This window comes from Poecilia reticulata, chromosome 9 (genome assembly GCF_904066995.2).
Source record: "Poecilia reticulata chromosome 9, P_reticulata-male-v2, whole genome shotgun sequence".
In the NCBI taxonomy this organism is placed as follows: domain Eukaryota; kingdom Metazoa; phylum Chordata; class Actinopteri; order Cyprinodontiformes; family Poeciliidae; genus Poecilia; species Poecilia reticulata.
The window spans coordinates 13,086,772-13,108,543 of NC_088838.1; the positions used below are offsets into that span (position 1 = coordinate 13,086,772).

General features: G+C 39.5%; 1 protein-coding gene across 1 annotated transcript in view; it reads left to right on the plus strand.

Moving 5' to 3' along the window:
- Positions 1-21,772, plus strand: part of adgra2 (adhesion G protein-coupled receptor A2) — a 49,327-nt gene that overhangs the window by 9,164 nt on the left and 18,391 nt on the right. Inside the window, exon 2 of the mRNA XM_008419047.3 lies at positions 11,703-11,774. Within this exon, the coding sequence (XP_008417269.2) occupies positions 11,703-11,774 (72 nt within the window). The remainder of the gene's footprint in view (positions 1-11,702; positions 11,775-21,772) is intronic.

The following is a 21,772-nucleotide window of genomic DNA, read 5'->3' on the forward strand; positions in this document are numbered from 1 at the left end:
TATTTCACTTATCACCTTGTTGTGTTTGTTGATTGGGCGGCTGACATATTTCAAAACTTGGCAAAAACAGCCGCGTGTTGTCATAGTAATTTCATCCCCCCCCCCAAGTGGCTTTTTGTTATTTTAGTTTTTCCTTTCTCGCCGCTCTCTTCTTATCTTACTCCAAAAATGCCTGACTTCGGCGTTTCTCTGCCAGTGCTAACTTCCCTCTCCCTGTGTCTGACCACGGCGGCCCTTAAAGTTCCTGCTCGGGGTCAACAACACAGGAATACAGGCTGAGATAATGTCTGTTCTGGGGAGGCTGCTGCGGCTGCATTGTGTGCGCTTCTTTCTGATACGAGCATTCTTTAGCAATTGTCACAGTGCAGTAACTTCATTTTATGAAGGCGCCGTTATGATCTGAATACGGTGTTTTACAGCCAAGCTTACAATAACGTGTATTATACACCAATTTATATGCGTAAATAGTACAACTATGACTTATTAAGAGTCCAAAGAAAGTTTGAAAGATTGCAGGAGAAAATTTTGACTAAATAAAATACATTTCTAATATAAATAATAATAATAATAATAATAATAATAATAATAATAATAATTATTATTATTATTATTATTATTATTATTATTATTATTATTATTATTATTATTATTATTATTATTATTATTATAATTATTATTATTATTATTTGCCTAAAGTGATTTTTTTTAAAAAGAAAAGAAAAAAATGGCAAAAAAAACAAAAAAGAGTTAGACCATTATTTTATGATGGTGAGAAAATATCCTTGTTTTGTCCATTTAATGGCTGAAGAATAACCACTTGAAGTACTTTACAACTTGTTAGGATTTTTAAGGTAATGTCATTAATGAGTTCTGCAAGATATGCAATAAATAATGTGTTGCATTTAAATGTGTGTCCTTAGTTGTGATTTTCATGAAGATGGCAAGAGATTGCAAAATGTTAAAGTCCATTGCCACATTCACTTTTATCTGTTTTGGTTTATTGCACCAATCAGAGGGGCTGAGCCAGTGGCGAAATAAAACATTGGCCATTTATTAAAATCTCTGCGGATGCAATAACCCACTGTTTGTAGATATAATGTAATCCCATATTCCTCGATACGTAATCACATCAGTCACTGGAAAGCATGCTGGTCTACCATATTCTTGTAACATCTATCTTGGTTGTTTAATAGTTTGCGGTACGCGCTGGATGTTGAAACTCGTTGCCGGGTAGCAAACGGGGTCATTGTAATTTAGGGAAAAAAACGGCTATAGCAAAGCTTTTTGTTTCACATTAGATACATTTTAGGAAAGTAACGATGATCAGAAATGTGTTTAGACAAGCTTTCAAAAAACAATTAAAGAAATTAGCAGCCATATTTCCCAGCCATCTTTGCTCAGGAGCAGAAAACAGAGCCTTGTTATGAGACAGAACAATGAGACAATGTTAGCCAGGCATACACCACATTCCTTCCTCTCTCTCTTTCTTTCTCTCAAACAGCTAAATGCACTAAATTGCCTCATTAAAATTGTAAAAACACTTTAGACAGTGATTAAACTGGCCTTTGTGTTCCTGCTCTGCAGCCGTAAACCTTCCAGTATGGGCCCGTATGTGATGAATTTAAGACTTTAAATTTTGCAATAACTTCTTGAAGCTTTACAGTAAAGCAGCTGTGATTCAGCTTTTGTTAATATTGTGTGGCAGCTACTTGTTTATGTCTTTAAAGGCCACTGGTTGTACTGTTGTAATAAATTGTGTATAGAAACACATTCCATGGACACATTCTGTTTGCAGAACTTGATGGATCGTCTAATAAGACGTACTGCGGAGCGGGGGAAATGTGGATGTGTGTTAGTTTGCCTCTGCACACACACATGTGGGAAGGGCGTGCACTGCCACAGCTCTCAAAATAGACCTCAGTCCTCCCCTCTCTAATTAGAGACATTTTGAAAACCCGGATTTTAATTTTAGACTGGCAGCTTTTTGGGCCACTCACGCATACACACAGAGTTAAGCGCACACTTTCCATAAAAATAACTGATAGGTCACACACTTGTGCATCTTAAATCCGCACACACACCCTGAAACCGCAACGCCAAACTCCCTGGCCCGGCCTGCTAACCCAAGCACAATGCAGCGCACTCTGTAATAAGTGGTTGGACGTATCTGATGCAGAGGCACGCTCACTATGCTGAGCATCAGGACAGGGAACTGCAGCGCCTCGCAAAACCATTTGGACCCACTGAACCTTTTTGCACATTTTTGTGTTTCTGTAGCCATACACTTCACTGTATAGTTTTGGATAGGATCACACAAAGCAGTGCACAACTGTAAAGTGGGAGGAATATTTTGCGTAGTATTCAAATCTTTGAAAAATAAAGTTCTGAAAAAAACTCGACATGCATTTGGATTCAGCATCCCTGACCTTGCAGGAACATCCAGCTGCAGATTACGCAAACAGCTTTCAAGTCTTGCCACTGATTCCAAAATTAATTTAAGTCTGGACTTTAGTTGTGCCATTAATGCCCACTGTTCTGTTCTGTTCTGGGTGTTTGTTTAGTGTCATTGTCCTGCTGGAATATGAACCTCCAGCCCAGTGTCCAGTCATTTGTTACCTCCTGCATGTTTGTCCTGAAAGGGGGTCAGATAAACTCGGACAAGCTTTAGCTGTGTCTCGTAACACTAATAGTTGTCCAGGTTGTTCCGCCTGAGCTATGGCTCTCTGCAGCTCCTCCAGAGTTACCAAGGGCTTGAACAATTCGTAGTGAGATGTTCAAAACTCACTCCATCTGGTTATAACCTATCACTGCTTTTACCATCTCCACAGCTTTACCTCGGTCCTGTCTGCTGTTTTGTTTGGTGTTCTGATGCAGTTTCTCCTCTAAGGTCTCAAACATATAGACCTTTGGGTCCTTCACAAGAACACCTGGAGTCACACTGAGGTCGTCTCTTCTGAATGCAGCAGGTTTTACTGCTGAGAGTATAAGAGTAATGGTGGCTGAATATAAACAGTAACACATTATTCATTAATAAAAATGAAAACTGTCTCAATTTTCTTTTTGACAATTTTTATGGCGCTTTGTATGGATTTGCTTAGCAAAAATGCTAATCAAATTCAATCAACGTTTGGCTCTTTTCATTCTGTGACAGAATGTGAAAGGGTTCATGAGGCTTGAGTACTAAAAGACGGCGAGTCAAGAGAAGTTCATATAGCCAAGGACATCAAGATTTTTGTCTTAAACACATTTAATATTTTCCTCCTTCATGCATGCCGTAACCTCGTTTAATAACTGAATCACTTTGACTACGCAGAATGATTTCATAAAAAATATTTGGCGTGCAATTACATGGATGCTCCTTTTCATGACAGGCGGTAAATGGGACTTTCAGCTTGGCAGTGTTCCCTTGTCGCTGCTACAAGCCCTCTGGTGGGTCAGGCACAATGGGCACATTCACATCTTGACATGCGTTTGCTGCTAAAGTGCCTGTTGTGCTCGAGGGCATTTAGTCTCTCTGCTGCGCTCGGTGTCATGACTCTTCGAGGAAAGGCTCAGGGTGCAAAGGGCTCCCAGGACCACAGGCTTATAGGTAGAGCTCTGTCTTTCTAACAACGAAAGGGTTAAGCTTTCTGGATGCACCAATGCCCTGAATGGCCCTCCACAGTCTGGAGGCCTCTTGTAAAGTACTCATTGTAGCAAAGATGACACAACCACCTCCCAGCCTGAGAGGTTTCTCAGCTCATGCACTTCCATATCTCTCGTCTGTGCGCCTCCCCCCTTCAAATGTGTCCACCAGCAACAATGAAAGACAAGACTGCATGTTTTGTATGGAGGGTTGCAAACAGTAGTAACTGCAGCATCACAAACGTCAAAGGATTTGACCAAGACGTTGTTTGATAAACTGTGATAAAACTGTGAAGTTTTTTTTTATGGTAATTGATTATCAGCATTTTTTGTTATGAATGTCTGAGATAATTGTTGAGAAACGCCGAGCTGGTAGAGGCAAACGTTAATAGAAAATTGGTTCCACAATGCACTTACTGAGAGGGATTGAACACAAATGCAAACCTCTTTTCACAAGGCGCCATAGATTTTACAAGTTCATTTCACATGAGTGAAATTTAGTCCATAAAACAGTTTTTATAATTTATAATTTAATGAAAAGAAAAAAAAAAGAAAAAAACATTATACGTAACCAAAGCAGTAGCCACTCCACAATAGTTCACCCAAACAAAATAAGGTAATATTCCACATCTGCAGCAGATTATTTTTATACTGGGCTGGCTGTAAGTGACCCGCCGTCATAAATTGTTTTGTTTTTTTCTCACAGTCTTTCCTCCAAAGTCTGCAGACAGTCATTTTTGTAAAATCTCAATTTACTTTCCCGAAACTATACGAGGACGCAAAAGCCACACCGAGTTGAGCCAAAACCTCAGTCATCAGAGACAAAATGAAACATTTTATTCAGAACATATTATCTTTTGTCTAAATGAAGCAACATTATTTCTTTTCCCCCCCATTTCAGATGATATGCAGAAGCTGCCAAAGACGAAAATACTACAGAAATAAAAATGAACCCCCATAAATCAGGACGCAGACAGCTTCAGACCAAGAAAACAGTCGAATCCAGCAATTTCATCCCATTTACATTTTCAAGTTTACAAACTTGAAAATGAGACGGTTGTTTTCATTTGACGACAACATAAAAGCTTGACAGGAAATTTGCAGCAAAGCAACTTCTATCGACCGGGTTTGAACTAACAGGGACTCTGGTGAAACAGGGAACTGGACTTTTATAAGTAAAAAAAAGAATTATTGTTAGTATAGGTTTAATTTTACTTCCTATTTTCAATGTGTTTTGCATTTTGCATGAAAAGAAATGTACCTTTGCACATCAATTATCCATGATTATAATATTCAGTTGCCAGTTGGAGTGTGGGTTTTATTACTAAAGAGTATTTTATTCCAGTGGCATAATGAAAATACCATATTAATGGCAATACAATAATGCAATCTAATTCATTTTATTTCATTAATTTATTTTATTATATGACAGAATAAAATATCTAGGCATGCTTTAACAAAAATTACCATGAAAAGTTTTAATATGACATCTGTATATTTAGAGCTTTGATAAAATCTAATGCAAACATTGTGTTTTTCATAATAAAATAATTATAAATTCCTATCTAATGTAAATTTGTAAGCCACCAACAGAGATACCGCTTTTTGCTGCAACATGAATCATTTCTAATGTACATGATGATATGTTGCCATGTCGTTTCCCCCGGTTTCAGTTCGTTGATCTTAATTAAAACTGACTTGAAACGTCTGAGCAGCAAGTCCATTAAGCTGACGGTCAACAGATGACAAACACTACATTCGCTTTTGTTTCAATGAACATTCTGACTGGTTGTCTCTCCTCATCTCTTTGAGTCATGTGTTTATATTCTTAAATAGTGACGTATCCACTCAGTCCTGCCTCGCTGCTCACATGGAAAACCCCAAAGAGGAAAATTGGACAAAAACTGACTGTACATTGTTTTTGTTGTAACACAAACAATGCAGAGTGGTTAGTGTTAAAGGGCCAAATCAAATTGCTTTCAGCAGAATTTGTCCCCTCAGGGCTCGGTTTTTTTTTCTATTATATTTTACATTAACTTAAGCACTGCCATGGCACAAGCCAGCATGTGTATTATCAAATCAGTGTGCCAATTAAGCCCAGCTTAACTCAGTAATCACTCTCTGAGACCCTTATTTGAAATCACTCTCATTATGTGGCTCCCATTGGTCTCCAAACCAGGACTGGAGTTTTGCCATGTTACCAACTCTTTTAAGGATCTCTTGTCTTTCCCTTTGCGTGAGGCCCTTGAGGGTAAGGGACCATTTCAGAGTTAAATTGATGTTTACACACCAGCCCAACGGGCTCCCTTTTCCCTCTGTCACACTAAACCTGTGCTGCTTGAGTCTTTTATTCTCAAAGGGTTAGATCGGTGTTTAAAGTGGCCGAGAGGTCGATTGTTGGAGCAGTCCTGCATAATTTTATTTTCTCCGCAAAAGAAATGGAAGCGCAAAAAAGCAAATAAATATTTAGAATTATCTATGTGTTGACACTTGACAAAAACAATGTTTTCCTCTTTGCAAGCTTCCCTCAGCAATGATGTCAAAATCAAACACTCACAGCTACCAAAGAGACACAATGCCAGAGACCAAAGGGGAGGCCAACTTCAGTTGACCGTCCCTCAACTTTCAGATGCATCCCCGCTCTAGCACACCTGAATCGAATGAATTGATCGTTACGAGGCCTCTGCTGATCTGAGTTATGCAGACGAGGTAATTCAGATGAGTTGAAGGGATATTAACTTCCATGAAATGTAGTTCTTCTCTCCAGCTGTACAGCCAGTCAAAAACAAAAGCACAACCTTCACTAATCTTCAAGTGTCCAAAAGTACTTGCAACTGTTCACAATCCAAGGGACAAAAACAAGTAGAGAAAGGCCTTAAGGTAGACTTGTTTTATACGCTGTCGATTCAATCATCCACATAGTAGTTCTGTCAGCGGATTGGCTCTTCAGAAGGTGACCATGAGTAGTCTTCCTGATTATGAGATGACACCCATAAAGGTTTACAGTCTATTTAAAGAAAAAAAAGACCTGTGATAGTGCCTGGTAGTGAAAATAAACCTCCAGATTTTTGCAAATGTGTGAACTTTCTGAACACTTGACCCTTGACTCCTCTTGAGTATTTATACAAAATCTTCAGAGCACTATTAACCTCGGTTCTGAGTATAAATCCTCCTAATATTCAGATTTGGTGTTATAGTGCTCTTCTTCACTCTCATGATTGCAAGAAAGCCACTTAGTAGTAATGTTTGTCTCAGACTTTGGTTGTCTTTGGTTTGTGTTCGGCTACCTCCATGTCATTTATTTAAGAACGCTACTCACTAACTAGTCAATAAGGGTAAGTTGTTAAAACGATAATACCATATTGGAGAGAAGTTGGTGCATATAGTAGTGACTTTAACATGATCATGATGGAGCGCAAACAATTTTGCTGGAGTTTCAGCACATGTTGAAAAGAAGAAGAAAGAGTGGACTCCATTAATTAATCTTGCATATGTCTTTTCTCTGACCTTTTTTTCTGTTTGTTTGCTGTGGAACCATCAGGGCAGGCAGAGCTCTCCGTCAGGGTCCAGCTAAATATTTACTGGGCAACAAAGACCATTTGAAATCAGTGCTTTTTACTCAAGTGTTTCTCATCAATATCCCACGCTAAATGCCAAACCGCACTGGAGTATTTCCCGCAAAAAACAAAAAACAAAAAAAAACAAGCAAGTTTGAAGTGCGTCTGGCAGAGAAGCACGATGAAGAGTGAAAGCATACAGACACCGGACTCTCAGTGTTAAGGACCACCTCACAGGACATCCTGTTGTGTTTGGATTAACGGCATTCTGGCTGCTGTCAGGGCAGAAGACAGAAGAATATCGTTTCCCTCTAAGTTTTTCTTTCTTCACCATCACTAAATACCAGTTTTTTTCCACATCCACCAAATGCACAGCTCTTTATTGAAGTGTCAGACTTTCTATTTTCCCTTTCTTAACAAAGGTAAATCTCACTGAGACATTTGCCCCTGATTTTCAAGAGATGCATGTTTTAAATAACTATACAGGATAATAATATGTACGTAATTAATGATCGCACTCTAAACTGGTGAAGATTCACTTCAGCTTATATTTGATTCTGAACAGGAAGTGATCAATAATTAACAGTGAAATGTGCTTTTAGTTTTAATTATCAGCCTGTGAAGCGACAGCTAACTTTAGCATCATTAGCAGCTAACGATTAGCCAGGCTTAGTGTTCTCATTGTGATTGGTTGTCTGTCATTATTTGTTTTTTTACTACTAAATGGACTGGATATGTTGATTTTTCTTCTGTGCTAATTTAACTGAAGTCTTAACCGTTTGAGTCTGACACAACAATACAAATGAAGAAAAGTACGTCCTTCCTTTTTATTTCAAAATAAGAGTTAACTATATGGCACAATGTCATGCCACACTTTCACATTTGGGGTTCATCATAACAGTTTAAACTTATTTCACCTGAGAGAGTCAGTGGATAGTACTTTGTGAAATATGTCTTTTATATGAGAAATATCATATATTTTATTATTTCAAGAAACCTAAAAAAAAAAAAACCTCTTCATCTCTTTTTTGTGCAGATTGATTTATTGATCAAATTAGTTTTCTTCTTGCCATAAGCTTAACCACGGTGCAGATTGAGAAAAAAGTAGAAGACAATTTCGCAGCTGTTCTTCCTTTTGACCTTTCCCTCTTTGTACGACCTTTTAAGCTTTTTGATCTTTGCATAAATTAATTAAATAAAATGGCTGAAGAAGATAGTGGAAGCCTGACATGTGGCCTCTCTCTCTCTTTCTTTTTTTTTGCATGCTTGGATAAATTGAATTAGCTCATCTGGTTTCTTAAAACCCCTTTGTGCTCTGAAGGGGTTAAGTGAATAAGAGACGGTAAAACCGGTTTGAAGATAGCGTCCACGGTGTAGTCTGAACTAAATTAGCAGCGTGTGCTGTTGTATGTCTGATAGGTCTTGAAGGCAGATTGGGCCAATCTGGCATCTGATCAGTGTCTCATGGCGTGCAGAAACAAGCAACCCATGTAAGCCAAAACCTCGGGAGTGATCCATCCAGCTCTGCACTATTGTGGACTTGCGGGATGGAGTCGCTGCTACACTTTCTTTATACGCTGCTGGGGATGAAAAGATGCACTCCGCTCTGCCTCGGCTGTCACCTGCTTCCGGACACTGCTCCGTCTGTCTGATGGCTGGCCAGGAAGTGCTCTCTCCACAACCCCTGACCTCCGAAACCGGTTTCCGAATAAACAGCTAATTGGCTGGGTTTCCTGTTTAGCCTGATGGGAATGCTTGACTATTTCTGTCTGTTTACAGAGTTGTGCCTGGCCCTCATTCTCAGTGTTGTGCTGCCTGCATTGTTTGTGAAAGAACAATGTGTTTTGCTATAGCTACACTTCGAACTTCAGGCTTTGGGGGCCCATGCAGAAAGATCCAGGTTTTACAACTCCTCTTGGCTCTTGCAAGCATCATGATTTTCATGGTCTGTTGGAGAAATGTATATTTTAGATTGCTCTAATGTGTTAATTTGAGAATTATGATGACAAATTGTGACTCGATTACAAGTCACATCAATATGCACCTCTGTCAATGACTGTAGTGTGAACACTGGAAAAGAAACATGCTGTCCCTGTGAACAGACACACATATGGACATCCTAGCACAACCAAAGCCAACAAGTGTCCTACCCCCATCAAATAATCATTGTTCAGCACAATAAGCTCAGCCAAAAAGGAACTATCTTTATCTGAACTGTCTGCTTTGAGTTTAAACGCCTTGTATCTTTCCCAGATGTGACTTTCTGCTATCTGTATTGAATTATTCAGCCACTTCCGGGTCTTCTGCAGTTTTCAGCTTCAGTCTGCATCCATTTATAGAATAGATTCTGTGCCCAAAGTCGAGTGAAAGACCTTAAGGCTCAGGAGTCATGGGTTCAAATTCAGGCTGCGCCGTGAAAAGGCTGTTCTTCTCTAACCAGAGGCTCTATATGGGTTTATAAACATCACCTCTTTTCATTTATTTATTTTACATTTTCTAGAAACATAACTCTAGTTAGTTAATATGTTAAATAAGGAACATATTAAATAACTGTATTAAATAGATTACAATCATTTTTGTCTCGAAAGCTTAGTAAAACAAGTTTACAGTAATTATTAGTGGGGAGGAGTCAGTCAGACTTTTGATTTTAAACAACGTACTTATGGAAAATGTTACTTTCTGACAATATCGATCAACGTTTCCACGGTAACTGGATCAAAAATGCTTTCGCCTCATGCGCCGGTTTTTGTTTTCAAACTGTTCTGATGTCGTGGGTGGTTGTGAAAAACTAAAGTAAAGAGGTGAGTCAGTCCAGTTTATCCCCATATTACCAAGACTGGACGATTAAATGTGGTCATTAACTTGAGCTGGAAGGCGCGGAGCTAAAGGCAGCGTTTTTATTGATGTGGCAGGAAACGGGTGGGGGGGATAGCAGTGGGGGCTGACGGCTGCTGCTGAATCTGTAAATCTCACAACAGACTGTTCACAGTCAGCTCCCACTTTTAAAGGGACACACACACACACGCAGTTTCCCTCTCTCGATTAAGAACGCACTTAATGTCACAAACAGCCCATTAAGCACCATGCGGTAGGAGCAGAGACGATGTGAAACTGAAGGGTGTGTTAATGATCGCTGCCGGTTGCCAGGGCGAGGCCGTGGCAGGTCTGTGGATCCAGACAGAGTCGAGGCAAGCGTGCAGAAGTCTGCTGCCTTAAAATTAAACTGGCGAGGTCACAGATGTCGGTTAAGTTTTAATATTGAAAAGAACCAGCGCTGACTTTTCTGGTTTCATAGTGAGCTGTAATATTTATTTTATAAATACTTATTTATGGTGCGGTTTCAGAGCAAGTTCCACCCCACTAAATTCTACACATGCACCACCACAAACACTGTGAAGACCTTTTTTTTAAAAAAAGTAATGCAACTGGATTTTGTCTTTTTTCCATTTGTTGTATTTTATCACACAAAAGAAACTAAGTAAAAAATAAAAAAAATCTCAGTTTGCACTGCAATCTTGAATGGAAAACTTCCAGCCTATAAATTGGAAAAATAAAACCCTGACCTCTAAATGCCATATGTCCACCGTGTGTTTAAAACTCCAGTAATAGTTTATTTTAACAGTTTGTTAAACTTTTGCCATCTTGTGTCTCATGATGAAAATGTTCACATGCACTCATGCAAGCAGTAAGTACAATCTGTTTGTCAAAGTGTTCATTTGAAGTTTGACTTTAGAAGATGCAGAAACATGCTTTGTTATCACTTTATGTGCTAATAGTTATTATGAGGGAAGCTGCTGATAAATCCTGATGTTAACTAGAATGGAGTTAAAATGAGTTTTGGGTTTCAGGGTCTGATGTGTTTGTAGTACAGTTTGGAGAGACCAATTCATCCAACATTCATGTTTTTGGACTGGGAGAGGAACCAGAAGTACCCAGAGAGAGCATGAGGAGACATGCAGACTCCATGCAGAAAGCAATGCAACAGTTCTACTAGCTGCGCCACTGTGCAGCCCAGAACTATGCCATTAATGTACAATGACTTGTAAATAGTCAGAGGTTTGTTGATGGTTCCATTTTCCATGTCAGACAAAGTGATCATATCCTTGATTCCTCTATGCTGCAATGCCCTGACCTTTGGCCTTTGACAGGAGCCATATACGCCAACTGAAAGAAGTAATTAACAAGGCCTGTGTCAAATTTGTAAAGACATTCTTTTGATGTTAAAAAAAAACAACTATTCTGAATGATTATCGAGATCACATCATCTCTCCTGTCCTACGCTGTCTTAACTTTAATAGCAGCCATCTTTAGATAATGTCTCTGGTCAGCTAATCTCTCATGTGACTGCAGCAGCAAGTGAACTTTTTTTTTTCTTGCTTTCATTGTTTGACTTTGTTCTTCATTTCACGTGTAATTAAATCTCTATGGGCTGTGAAATAGATGTTATAGACTGATAGTTTTGCATTCCTAATGGGACAAAATAGATGATCTGTAACGTTTTTTTTTTCTCTCAATCCGCAGAATACTGAGCCACAACAAGATCCGAGTTCTGAGAAATGGATCCTTCATTGGACTTAACTCCTTGGAAAAGCTGTGAGTATTAAGCTTACGTTTTTTGACAAAACCCTAAACGTCTGACAGCCTCTGCTCTACGCTTGGCATTTTAGAATAGACCCCCAGATTTTAGTGGGCATCACTTCTGCATCAGCTGCAACCGATTTTATAGATTTATGCGATGCCTCCTTTTTTCGCTTGGCTCTGGATTTGCCCTTCCAGAGATGAATGACATCAGAGAAAATCTGAGCAGCTTTGTGTGCATTTCCCCTGAGATGGGCTTGATTCCAGCAGGGAGGATGATACACTCAGACTGGCTATCGCAGAGTTATGTTGAAAACCTCACATAATTACACTTCAGCCCTTCATTATTTGATAAACTCCACTCAAGAAGACAAGATAAGAGAGCTCTCTGGCAAGAGGATTGTGTTGGCATATCTACCTGCAGCTTTCAAACAGTCTGGCCCTCCTTCACAGACTCATAATCTCTCTTAATCTTAATGGAGTGTGAGACACGGGATGGACACGATTACGCCGGGGACGAATCTGACACAATTCTCAGGGCTTCTGGTGATAGCCGTGGAGCTTTCTTTGACAATACAGCAGCCATAAACACACAATAGATACGATGGGAAGAAGTTCAAAGGATTTTAACGTGTTAAAGTGTTTAAAAGAAAAGATTGTCCTGAACCTGTTTTTTTTGGCTTTAGGGGATGATAGAGACAAACATTAAACAACACTGTCCTGTTTACTCCCTTTCTGTTACATCTTCACAATCCATCTACACTCTCATTGAGCTTTTGATTTTGCTCACTAAAGTGTGAAAATATATTTTTGAATATCAGAGTTTTTTTGCATGGCAACAGCAATATTTCAGTATTGCAATGACGACAGCTTTTCAATATATTGTGCCACTCTACCCCCAAACTTGCTTCATGTTTGTGGAAAATAGCTCAATCTTCATCTCATCCGACTCCAGAAATGATCTTCTGAAAATGCTTTGATTGTGCAGCTGGAAGGAATTGATTTTAGATTTGATGCTTCTTCTTTTTTTTTTTTTTTTTTTGCTCCTTTAAGTCTAATAACCCCTCTGAGGACACAGATACTTGTTTTACCACAGTTTCCATTGATATTTTTTTATGATATGCTTAATCCTCCAGTTGTTGCTCAACATCCTTAGCAATTTTCTTTCATCTGAAGGTTTAATCAGAGGATCAGAAGGTTTAATCTTAGACACAGTTGGGCATTAGCACAGTACAATGCCCTCCAGTTCATTAATAGTGATATACTCTTAAACTAGGAAATTGCTATTGGCCACAAACTGTTTGCAGTTTCTCTGCAGCTAGGTATGAGGTGTTTATTGTGGTATATATATATATATATATATATATATATATATATATATATATATATATATATATATATATATATATATATATATATATATATATATATATATATATATATATATATATATATATATATATATATATATATATATATATATATATATATATATATGTGTAAAAACAGGATCCTGTATGTATAAAAAAAAATTCATAGTAATTAAGTCTTTAAAGGTCAGTATGTCGATGCTTATAGCAAACTGCTGCTTTTATGTACTCTGTGATGCAGCAGCATGTATTGTCTATTTCCTAGTAAATCTTAATGGGAACAATAAACATGTGCAGCTCCAATTTGGTTCCTGCAGATTGGCAGAAACGCTTATTTTGCTGGGGAGGTTTGTGGTTATGTTGATGGAATATTACTACCACATGCCAGTCGGAGCTGCCACCCATGAAGCTAACGAGCTTCTAAAAAAACGTCTAAAGAAAGAAAAATACGTCAATTTGCCGCAGTTGTTGACTTGTTAGTGCCTACCTACTGGAGCTCACATCAGACGTGCCAGTCAAGAACAGCGAGCAAAATATGCAGAGAACACCAGAGTTGTCAGTTCTTGCACCACAGAGTCAATCGATCTGTGGGAAGAACTACGATCACAAGACAAAAACGTGATAATGCAATTTGGATGATCATGGATATTAAACTAAAAACAAAAGAGGATGGTAGCTCAAAGGAGGTCATGTGAAATGAACCCAAGTTGCTTGTTTTTGTTAACAGAGCTCCTTATGGTGTCGCAGGGTCAATAGGTTAGGTAACCTGAGCCTGCTCACAAACAGAGCTGTATACCTGATGCTGGGACAAAACTAGCGGCATGCAATTGGGTTGTAAAATGAACAGTTGAGATAATCTACTCAAAATATGATCTAAGCTGTTTAAACAATAACTTTCGTAGAAAGTTTATCTAACTTACAGAGTCTCAGAAATTGAAGAAAAGGGAATTAGAAGATGAGAATTCTGAAACGCACTTTGTTTCGAGGGAAAATAAAAAGGGAGGACAAATTCAAAGTTTCAAAACAACCTTTGATGTGCCAGCTTCCCAAACCAGAACACCAGTCGACAGGACAGAAAAAGAGTGCCTGCTGTTGCCTGGAAATAGAGGTGTTAGCTAACTTACAGAGCCGACTGCGAGGGAGCGGCTCCCATAGTGGCTTCATTCTGCTTGACACAACAGCTGTGCTCAGAGGCAGGCTCACTTCATTGGTTGTCTCTGTGAGTCCTTACGTTGGGTTCATAAGCAAGTGATATGAAGGACAAGCAGCACAGAAACTTAATAGCAATAGAAGTAATTAAAACTTTGTTTATATGGCATCTTTCAAGAAAAGAAAACTCAGAAAGTGCTTCAACAAAGAGTAAAAATACAGGGTACATTAAGTAAAAGCAGATTTTAAAAAAGTATGTTTTTTGTTGACTTTTAAAGGTCTGCTGTGACAGAGGCAGTGTTCCATAGTGTTGGAGCAACAGAAGAAAAAAATTGTCTCCTTTAGTTTTGTAAGCTGGTCCTGATCACAGAACCTCAAGGACCTGGTGGGAATGTAGGGATGCAGTAGTTCGCTGATATAAACTGGTTACTTCCCACGAAGAGCTCTCCAAGTCAAAACCAGGATGTTGGAATGCACCTCAACATGCACTGGAAGCACAAAAGCATTTGCTCCATTAGCAGTGGAGTTGCATGAGAAAATGTTGAAGATTTAGTCACAAGCCTGGCAGCAGCAGCACTTTGTACAGACTGCAGCTGGTCCAGGGGTTAAGATTTGGTTAGACTTGTACAGAGCGCATTACAGTAATCCAGACGAGATGAAGCAAAAGGATGAAGATTTCCATTTCATGATGAGACATAATGGAGCTCAGTTTGACTACATATTTCTAAAGTGATTAAAAAAAATGTAAAAACTGAGTCAGTGGTTACACCAGCGCTTCTCATTTCCAGTCCTCAGGCCCCCCTCCTCTGCATGTTTTAGATGTGCCTCTATTCCAGAACAGCTGATTCAAATGACTGCATTATTTCTTTTGCAGCAATCAAGTACTGCAGAAGCCTGTTAATCACCCACAGATTCAATCCAGGTGTGTGGCAGAAGGGAAACAGCTAAAACATGCAGGGCAGGGGGGCCTGAGGACCGGAATTGAGAAGCTCTGGGTTACACCAAGGTTCCTCATTTAATGTCAGAAGAGTTAGACGTCCATCTTTTTTTATTGAATGTAGGCATTTTACCAAATTGTGCAGTTTTGAAACCTCGTTTGGAGGAAAAGAAATGTACATCAGGATATCATCTGCATAACAATGACCAGAGATATTAATAAAATATGACAGTATGGAACCAAGAGAAAGAGCAAAAACAACTTATGTATGAATTTGCTTCAAACTACTTAAACAGCCAAGGTGGCAAATGTATGCTAATGCCTTAAATACATATTCTACTCATATAAAAGATTGCTTTTGAAGCAACAGTAAGAGTTAAGCCTAATTTAGCTCATTTGCATACTAAATATCAAGATTTATATGTTTTATTTGTAGATTCAGATTGAATCCAAAGTATGTATAATTATACATATATCCAGGCATTAAAGTTCTAATAAAAATTCAAATAATACTTTTGTCACACATCAGAACTTCTGACGACATTTGCGGGAGAAACAGGTTGATCTATATATCCAACAATGAGATTTGACGGTGACGGTGACGGTGACGGTGAGAGGTCAGACATGTGTGTTTGTGTTCACTACAGCATGGCGTTCAGCTAGCACAGGCACACACACAGTTGCTTATGGTCCACAGTGGGAGATGCAAGCATTTGCTGTGAAGAGATAACATAAATCATGCGGACCGCATTTCACTCCTCCGGCGCAGCCTCGGCCTCATCTCTGAGGCAAAGCAGTGGAGGTCTTTCCGCTCACTCTGACGTCTCCAACCTTTAATTGAGTACTCAACACAGCTTGTAATTACATCTGAGCTCATAGGAAAATCACCGTCTGTTGTAAAAGAAAAAAAAAACAAAAAAACAGCCCATTGAAATTTACAGTTGTAGCCTTGGAAGGGTTTGATGGAATCGACCGGGATGTGAGCTTACAGCGAACGTTTCACTGTTAGTTTCCGTCATACTGCGAGATTACAGTTTTTGTTTTGTCTCCTCGCCCCGCAGTGACTCCTCAGGTCCCTCATTGTTTCCAGTTTGGCGTCTACATGTGCTTGTCATTTGCAGTAGTTGTGAACACTTACTCATATTATGTGGTCAGTGCTGTAATCAAAGGCCAGCCCACTGGGGCTGAGTAAACACACATCAGGGAATTACACTGCATCTCTGCCCCAAAGTGACAAGGATAAACAAAGCCTGCTCCCTTAACTACACTCACACACACACGCACGCACATACACACACACACACACACGCACACACACACACCCTTTTGGCCTATTTCTGGTGTGACTCCAACATCGACTTCTTTACTTCCTAATATGGAAAGCTTAACATATAGGCTGTTATTTTTAAAAGTGTCTGGTAATTCTTCTGGTAGACACACATGCACTCACATCCACACTCCGCTCTCACCGTCATCTATTCAGTGCTGAAAGCAGTCTGATCTGCTGGTGTTGGGAGAATCCAGCTCGTGGGCAGGCCACCCTCCTTCAGGCTGGGGCCAGACAGCGCAGCGGTCCACACAGTTAGCTCTTTCATTGGGACAAAACGCCTCAAAGCCACTGTTGCCTCCGAAACTTGCCAAACCACCCAAGTACCGAGGAGCAATTTAGGCTTGTTTGTTTTTGCCCTTTTACTGGACTGCTGTGTTTTTGTAACTCTTTTAAACTGACTTTCCATCCAACAGCTACATTTGAATCTTGGAATACGTTGTGTCGTTCCGCCGCCATAGGGCCGAACACAACCATTAATCATATCTGGGTCCTGGGGCAGTCCATGCTCTTTGCATGCACAATAATTTACTTTTACAATATAGGTCTGGAGTTTTTTAAGTGAGGTCCTGTTAAATGGTTTTAAGTACATTAGTTTGACCTAGAGGCTGAAAGTAAAAGTTACTCTGGGATGGGTCAGGACCCATGAACTTCATCTATTTTCAGTAGACAACTACAGTGATACGGGCTTTATGTGTTATGTATGCATAATATATATTTGTGTCAGTACCGCAAAGCCATGGTGTTACGACCAGTCTAGGGGTGGCCAGGTCGCAACATGAAGGATCCATCCTCCTCTGATCTCAACAACCGACACATACAAAGTTGAACAGTTGATAATTATTATTTATTATAAAAAGACGTATTTTTGATAAAGATGTTACAAATGGAGTATTTGGCTCCAGAGTGAGCTATAGCTGAAAACAATAAACAAAAGGAAACTTACCTAATTGAAAGTAAATAAACCAAAGGACAAAAACTTACCTTCCTAACTAAGAAAAACATGAGAAAACTGAGGAAACATAAACGGCAGCTCACTCCTACACTCCAAAACTCTAACACAGGTGAACAAAGGAAAGGGGTGTGGCCGGTGGAGATGAGTAGAAGATGGAACACAGGAAGTCCGCTTCAGCAGCCTTTATATTCGTCACCTCCGGGAAGCAGCCAATTAGACGTTTCCGTCGTCTTCTGGAAAGCCAATCAGGGACGGGTACCTTCACACTCATATTGGTATAATTAACCTTACGACGCCGGTCGTAACACATGGTATTTGTGTATTCAAAGTTAACATGACTCCTACGAGACAATTTATCTGCAGGTAAGATATTACCTGCTTGCAACCTTCCTTAACAGAGCCTCACTTCAAAATTCCCTTTAAGATCCACCATGAGTCGTCTTCTGTACTTAATTGAGTTTCTCCACCTCAGCACAAACCCTTAATGACAGAAGCTCTCACTGGCAGCTGCGCTAACGAGCCAAGAACTTTATGAGTTGTGGACAGATCCCAGCAGCCTGTCCTGTGCTGATTTGAGGTAAGGTAATGAGAATAATGAGCAAAGAGGGCCCAGGCAGTTTGGCTAGTGTCCAACTAGGCCCCACTGCACCATGGGACACGGGACAGGCAGACAGGGCACAAGGGGCCCTCATTACCAGGTCTGTGTTCACCCAACATGGAGAGAGGGTGCAGAGAGGAGGGGTGCAGAGGCCAGCACTGATGATGGATGAGGTATCAGCAGGGTGTTTGAAGTGGACAGGTCTGAGAGGCAGGAGCCAGGCTTGTGGTTGGGAGTATTTGATGGTTTGAGGTGTTGGCAGCATGATGGGATATGTCACCAAAAGAGTCTGAAGTGACCGACACAGTAGGTACCGTAAAAATACTACTGTGCCTGCTGCATTTTAGAGAAGAATGCACACAAAATGTTAGGCAGATTTCACATTGGCTTTCTTCAACAGCAGAAAATTTTGTGTTAGTTTTGATTTACGCATGCAAAAGCAGCAAGTTATAGGAAGGTTTTGAGAGAAATTTTGACCAGTGACTCACACAGGGCAAGAGATATGCTTAGAAAACATCAGCATGACAGAATGATAAATGATGTAAAGTCCTAGACGCTGAAAAGGCTGGTAACAAATGCTTTTACCTCGAGTAAAAATACCCCAGTTCCATGATATTATATTATGTACAGAATAGTTTTAAACAAAATAGCATGATCTAATTGTTCTCATTTGAAACAAAAGCAACTATTACTGCTACTGCAGTCAAAACAATAACTGAAGAAATGATGTGGAGCTGTGTCACGTTTTTAGAGTCTGTGTGCCACTGTTGATGTCTCCCAATTTAAATTGTACATATTTATTGGAATTAACACTATTTTAAACTAATAATTTTTCAATATCTACGAATCAACGGAGCATTAAGTAATGTAATTTAACGCTTATGAAGGCCTGCAAGTGGTCAGATAAATATTATATTTGATAAGCAATTGCGTACATTTTGTTGTAGTGATGCACATATAATGTGTGCAAACTAATTTGACACAAACAAGAAACGATGCATGCTATGATGCTAAGAGTGTAGAAAGAGCATTATTTTCATTCAATAAATCCAAATATTATTTAAAAAGTGAGTTTATCACAAAGCAAAACACATTATAGATTAGCGACCCACAGATGGCTGCTTGAAAGCTTGCATTTTTGGTAGGTACAGGTAATGAAAACGTGACATTTAAAATTCGAATATTACATCAGACCAAAAATATATATATTTGTGAAAACTGAAATGTGGATTTAGTTTAATACCTGCTTAAAGGTTATTTTTGACAGGTACTTCTAATATGACAAACAAGACCCTGTAAGTGAAAAGTAGAGACCAACACAGTGTCAGAATGTCTGCTTCTCGTAGCCTCGATCAACCCACCTCCTGGATTTGATCAACTTCCTGCCCTCCAGGTTATCATTAATCATTAATTAATAATGTAATGTGCCCCAGTCTCAGACTGCCTCAAATCAAAATAGCTATTACAACCTGTATCTCATTTAATCCACAATTTTCTGGATGCTGCTACTAATTACTCTTTTAATCAATGTGGTGATAAATTAACCCATCAGCTTTTGTGTTGCTACTATATCACCACACTCGCAGGCAGCCTCTTTCTTCAGCATAAGACGGAGATTTAGAGAGTTATTTGCTTTCACTCACATGCCAGCTTAACAAATGTGATGGATGAAATGATCCTTAAGATTCCACACCAGGAAAAGTGGAGGAGATTGATTTCCTTCAGCCAGCTGACTGGCAGGGTGCAGCGACAGATGTGGGCGGGACGGTGCTGTGCCCATGCAGCTGGAGAAAACTCGGGTCGCTCCGACACTTTCTGTGATGTCTCATAGAAAGGACCTTGAACTGCAGCAACAGTTGAATGGAAAATTTTTGTGGTTTTGAACCATAAACCGTTTTAAAACCTTGACATTCTTTACTACCTCATGCTTAGTCTAACCCAGCTTGTAACCTTTGGAAACGATATTGCCTGCTTTTACAAGAAGGTTGCATTTGGTCACAGCGACTGGGTCTCTCTTGAGCGAACTGCGAAATTACCTCTGCCATTCTGTGCAGCTGGGGTTAGGAAGAGGTCCAACTTAAATAACTTTACCATCTGATGCAAGGGAAGTGGAGCCAAGCTGGCTAAACATGGTACGCTGGTGGTTGAACAGAGAGGATCATGAAGAGGACGATGAAGGGTTAGAAAGACAAAAAAAGTACTACTGCAGTTTGTCTTATATTAACAGAGATTAACTTTATATATGCCCAGGCTTAGCAAATTATATTCATGATACATCAAAAGTGGGAAGCATTATAGTGGGTTAAAAAACAGTGGCTCATTTGCAGAAATGGCGAGAACCCTTTCAGTCTTGAATAGGCTCAGTAAGACGAGGGTCAGATTGCAGCAACCCACCACTCCAAAGGAAACAAAGGACAGCTGTGGAGGTTACAGACAGGAATCTTGTTTCCACTTAACAACAAAATGCACATTTGCATAAGTCTGTTTTCACCCACACAACAATGAGTCGCTGCTTGTTAGGCAAAAGTTACCTAATAAGACTGTATGACATTAAGGGGTGGAGCGGGTGAGGAAGGGGTTAAGCGTACTCGAGAGTGGAAACAGAAAAGGGGGTGCCGCTGGAGTTGATAGACTCCAGATGTGTCTTTCAGATAAACTGTAGGAAAGGGGTGTGTTTGTGTTGCAAGCCCAGCTCAGTCAAGGCTCTGGGGGTTTATTCAAACAGCGAGCAAGACGTCTCATAAGTCCATTACTAAATTGCATGCTTCATAACCCCCTTGCTTTGTCACAAACTCTTTCTGCAAACATGTTGGCATTTTTTTCCTCTGGAGGAACTCAAGCAGTCTCTGGATTTGCTTCCTTCACTTCCGTTTCTGCTCCTTTTCTTCTTTTCTACATGTCAGCTCTTTGGCTCTCTGGTCATTCCTTCCATTTTAGGCTCTGTGCAGCCTGTGGTCCACCTACTGGATAAAACATTCATTTTCAATGAAAAGTCCATTATTAATATTGACTTCAGTTTGATGAGAAAAAAAAAAGTTAAAAATTGTCTTTAAAACTTTTGTTGGAGGAATAAATCTACTGAGAAAATGATGTCAAACGCGACTTCAATGCACCAACACTAGGTGTCTCCAAGCATCTTTTTGGTCAAAATAATTTAAAGTTTAACCTTTAAAAATGTATCTAGGGTCCAAATTAGTTCTAAACAAAGACACTCAAGGTCGGTTTCCATTTGATTAACCCAAAACCACCTGTCAACAACATAAAATTTGCACTGTTCTTAAACTTTTACACGTTTTTAATGAAAGACCAAGACAAAATGGCACATAATTGAGAAGGAGTTTTCAATATTTTTTTTTTTTTTACAAATAAAAAGCAAAAACGATGTGTCATGGGTATGCATGTTTTCCGCTTTTACTTTTGTAAACCCTGAATAAAATCCATCACACCCGGTTGGCATCAGTCGTTACATAGTCAGTCACAAAATTAACCAGTTTTCAATTTTAATTTCTGAATAAATAAACACACCAACACCACTGCGATACATGATGGTGGCAACATTATGCTGTGGGCATGTTCATGCTGAGCATGGTTAGGGAAACTGGTTAAAATTAAGCAGCTAAGCAAACGGCCTGATCTACTCTCTAAAACTGTTCAGATCGAAACACGTTAACGTATTG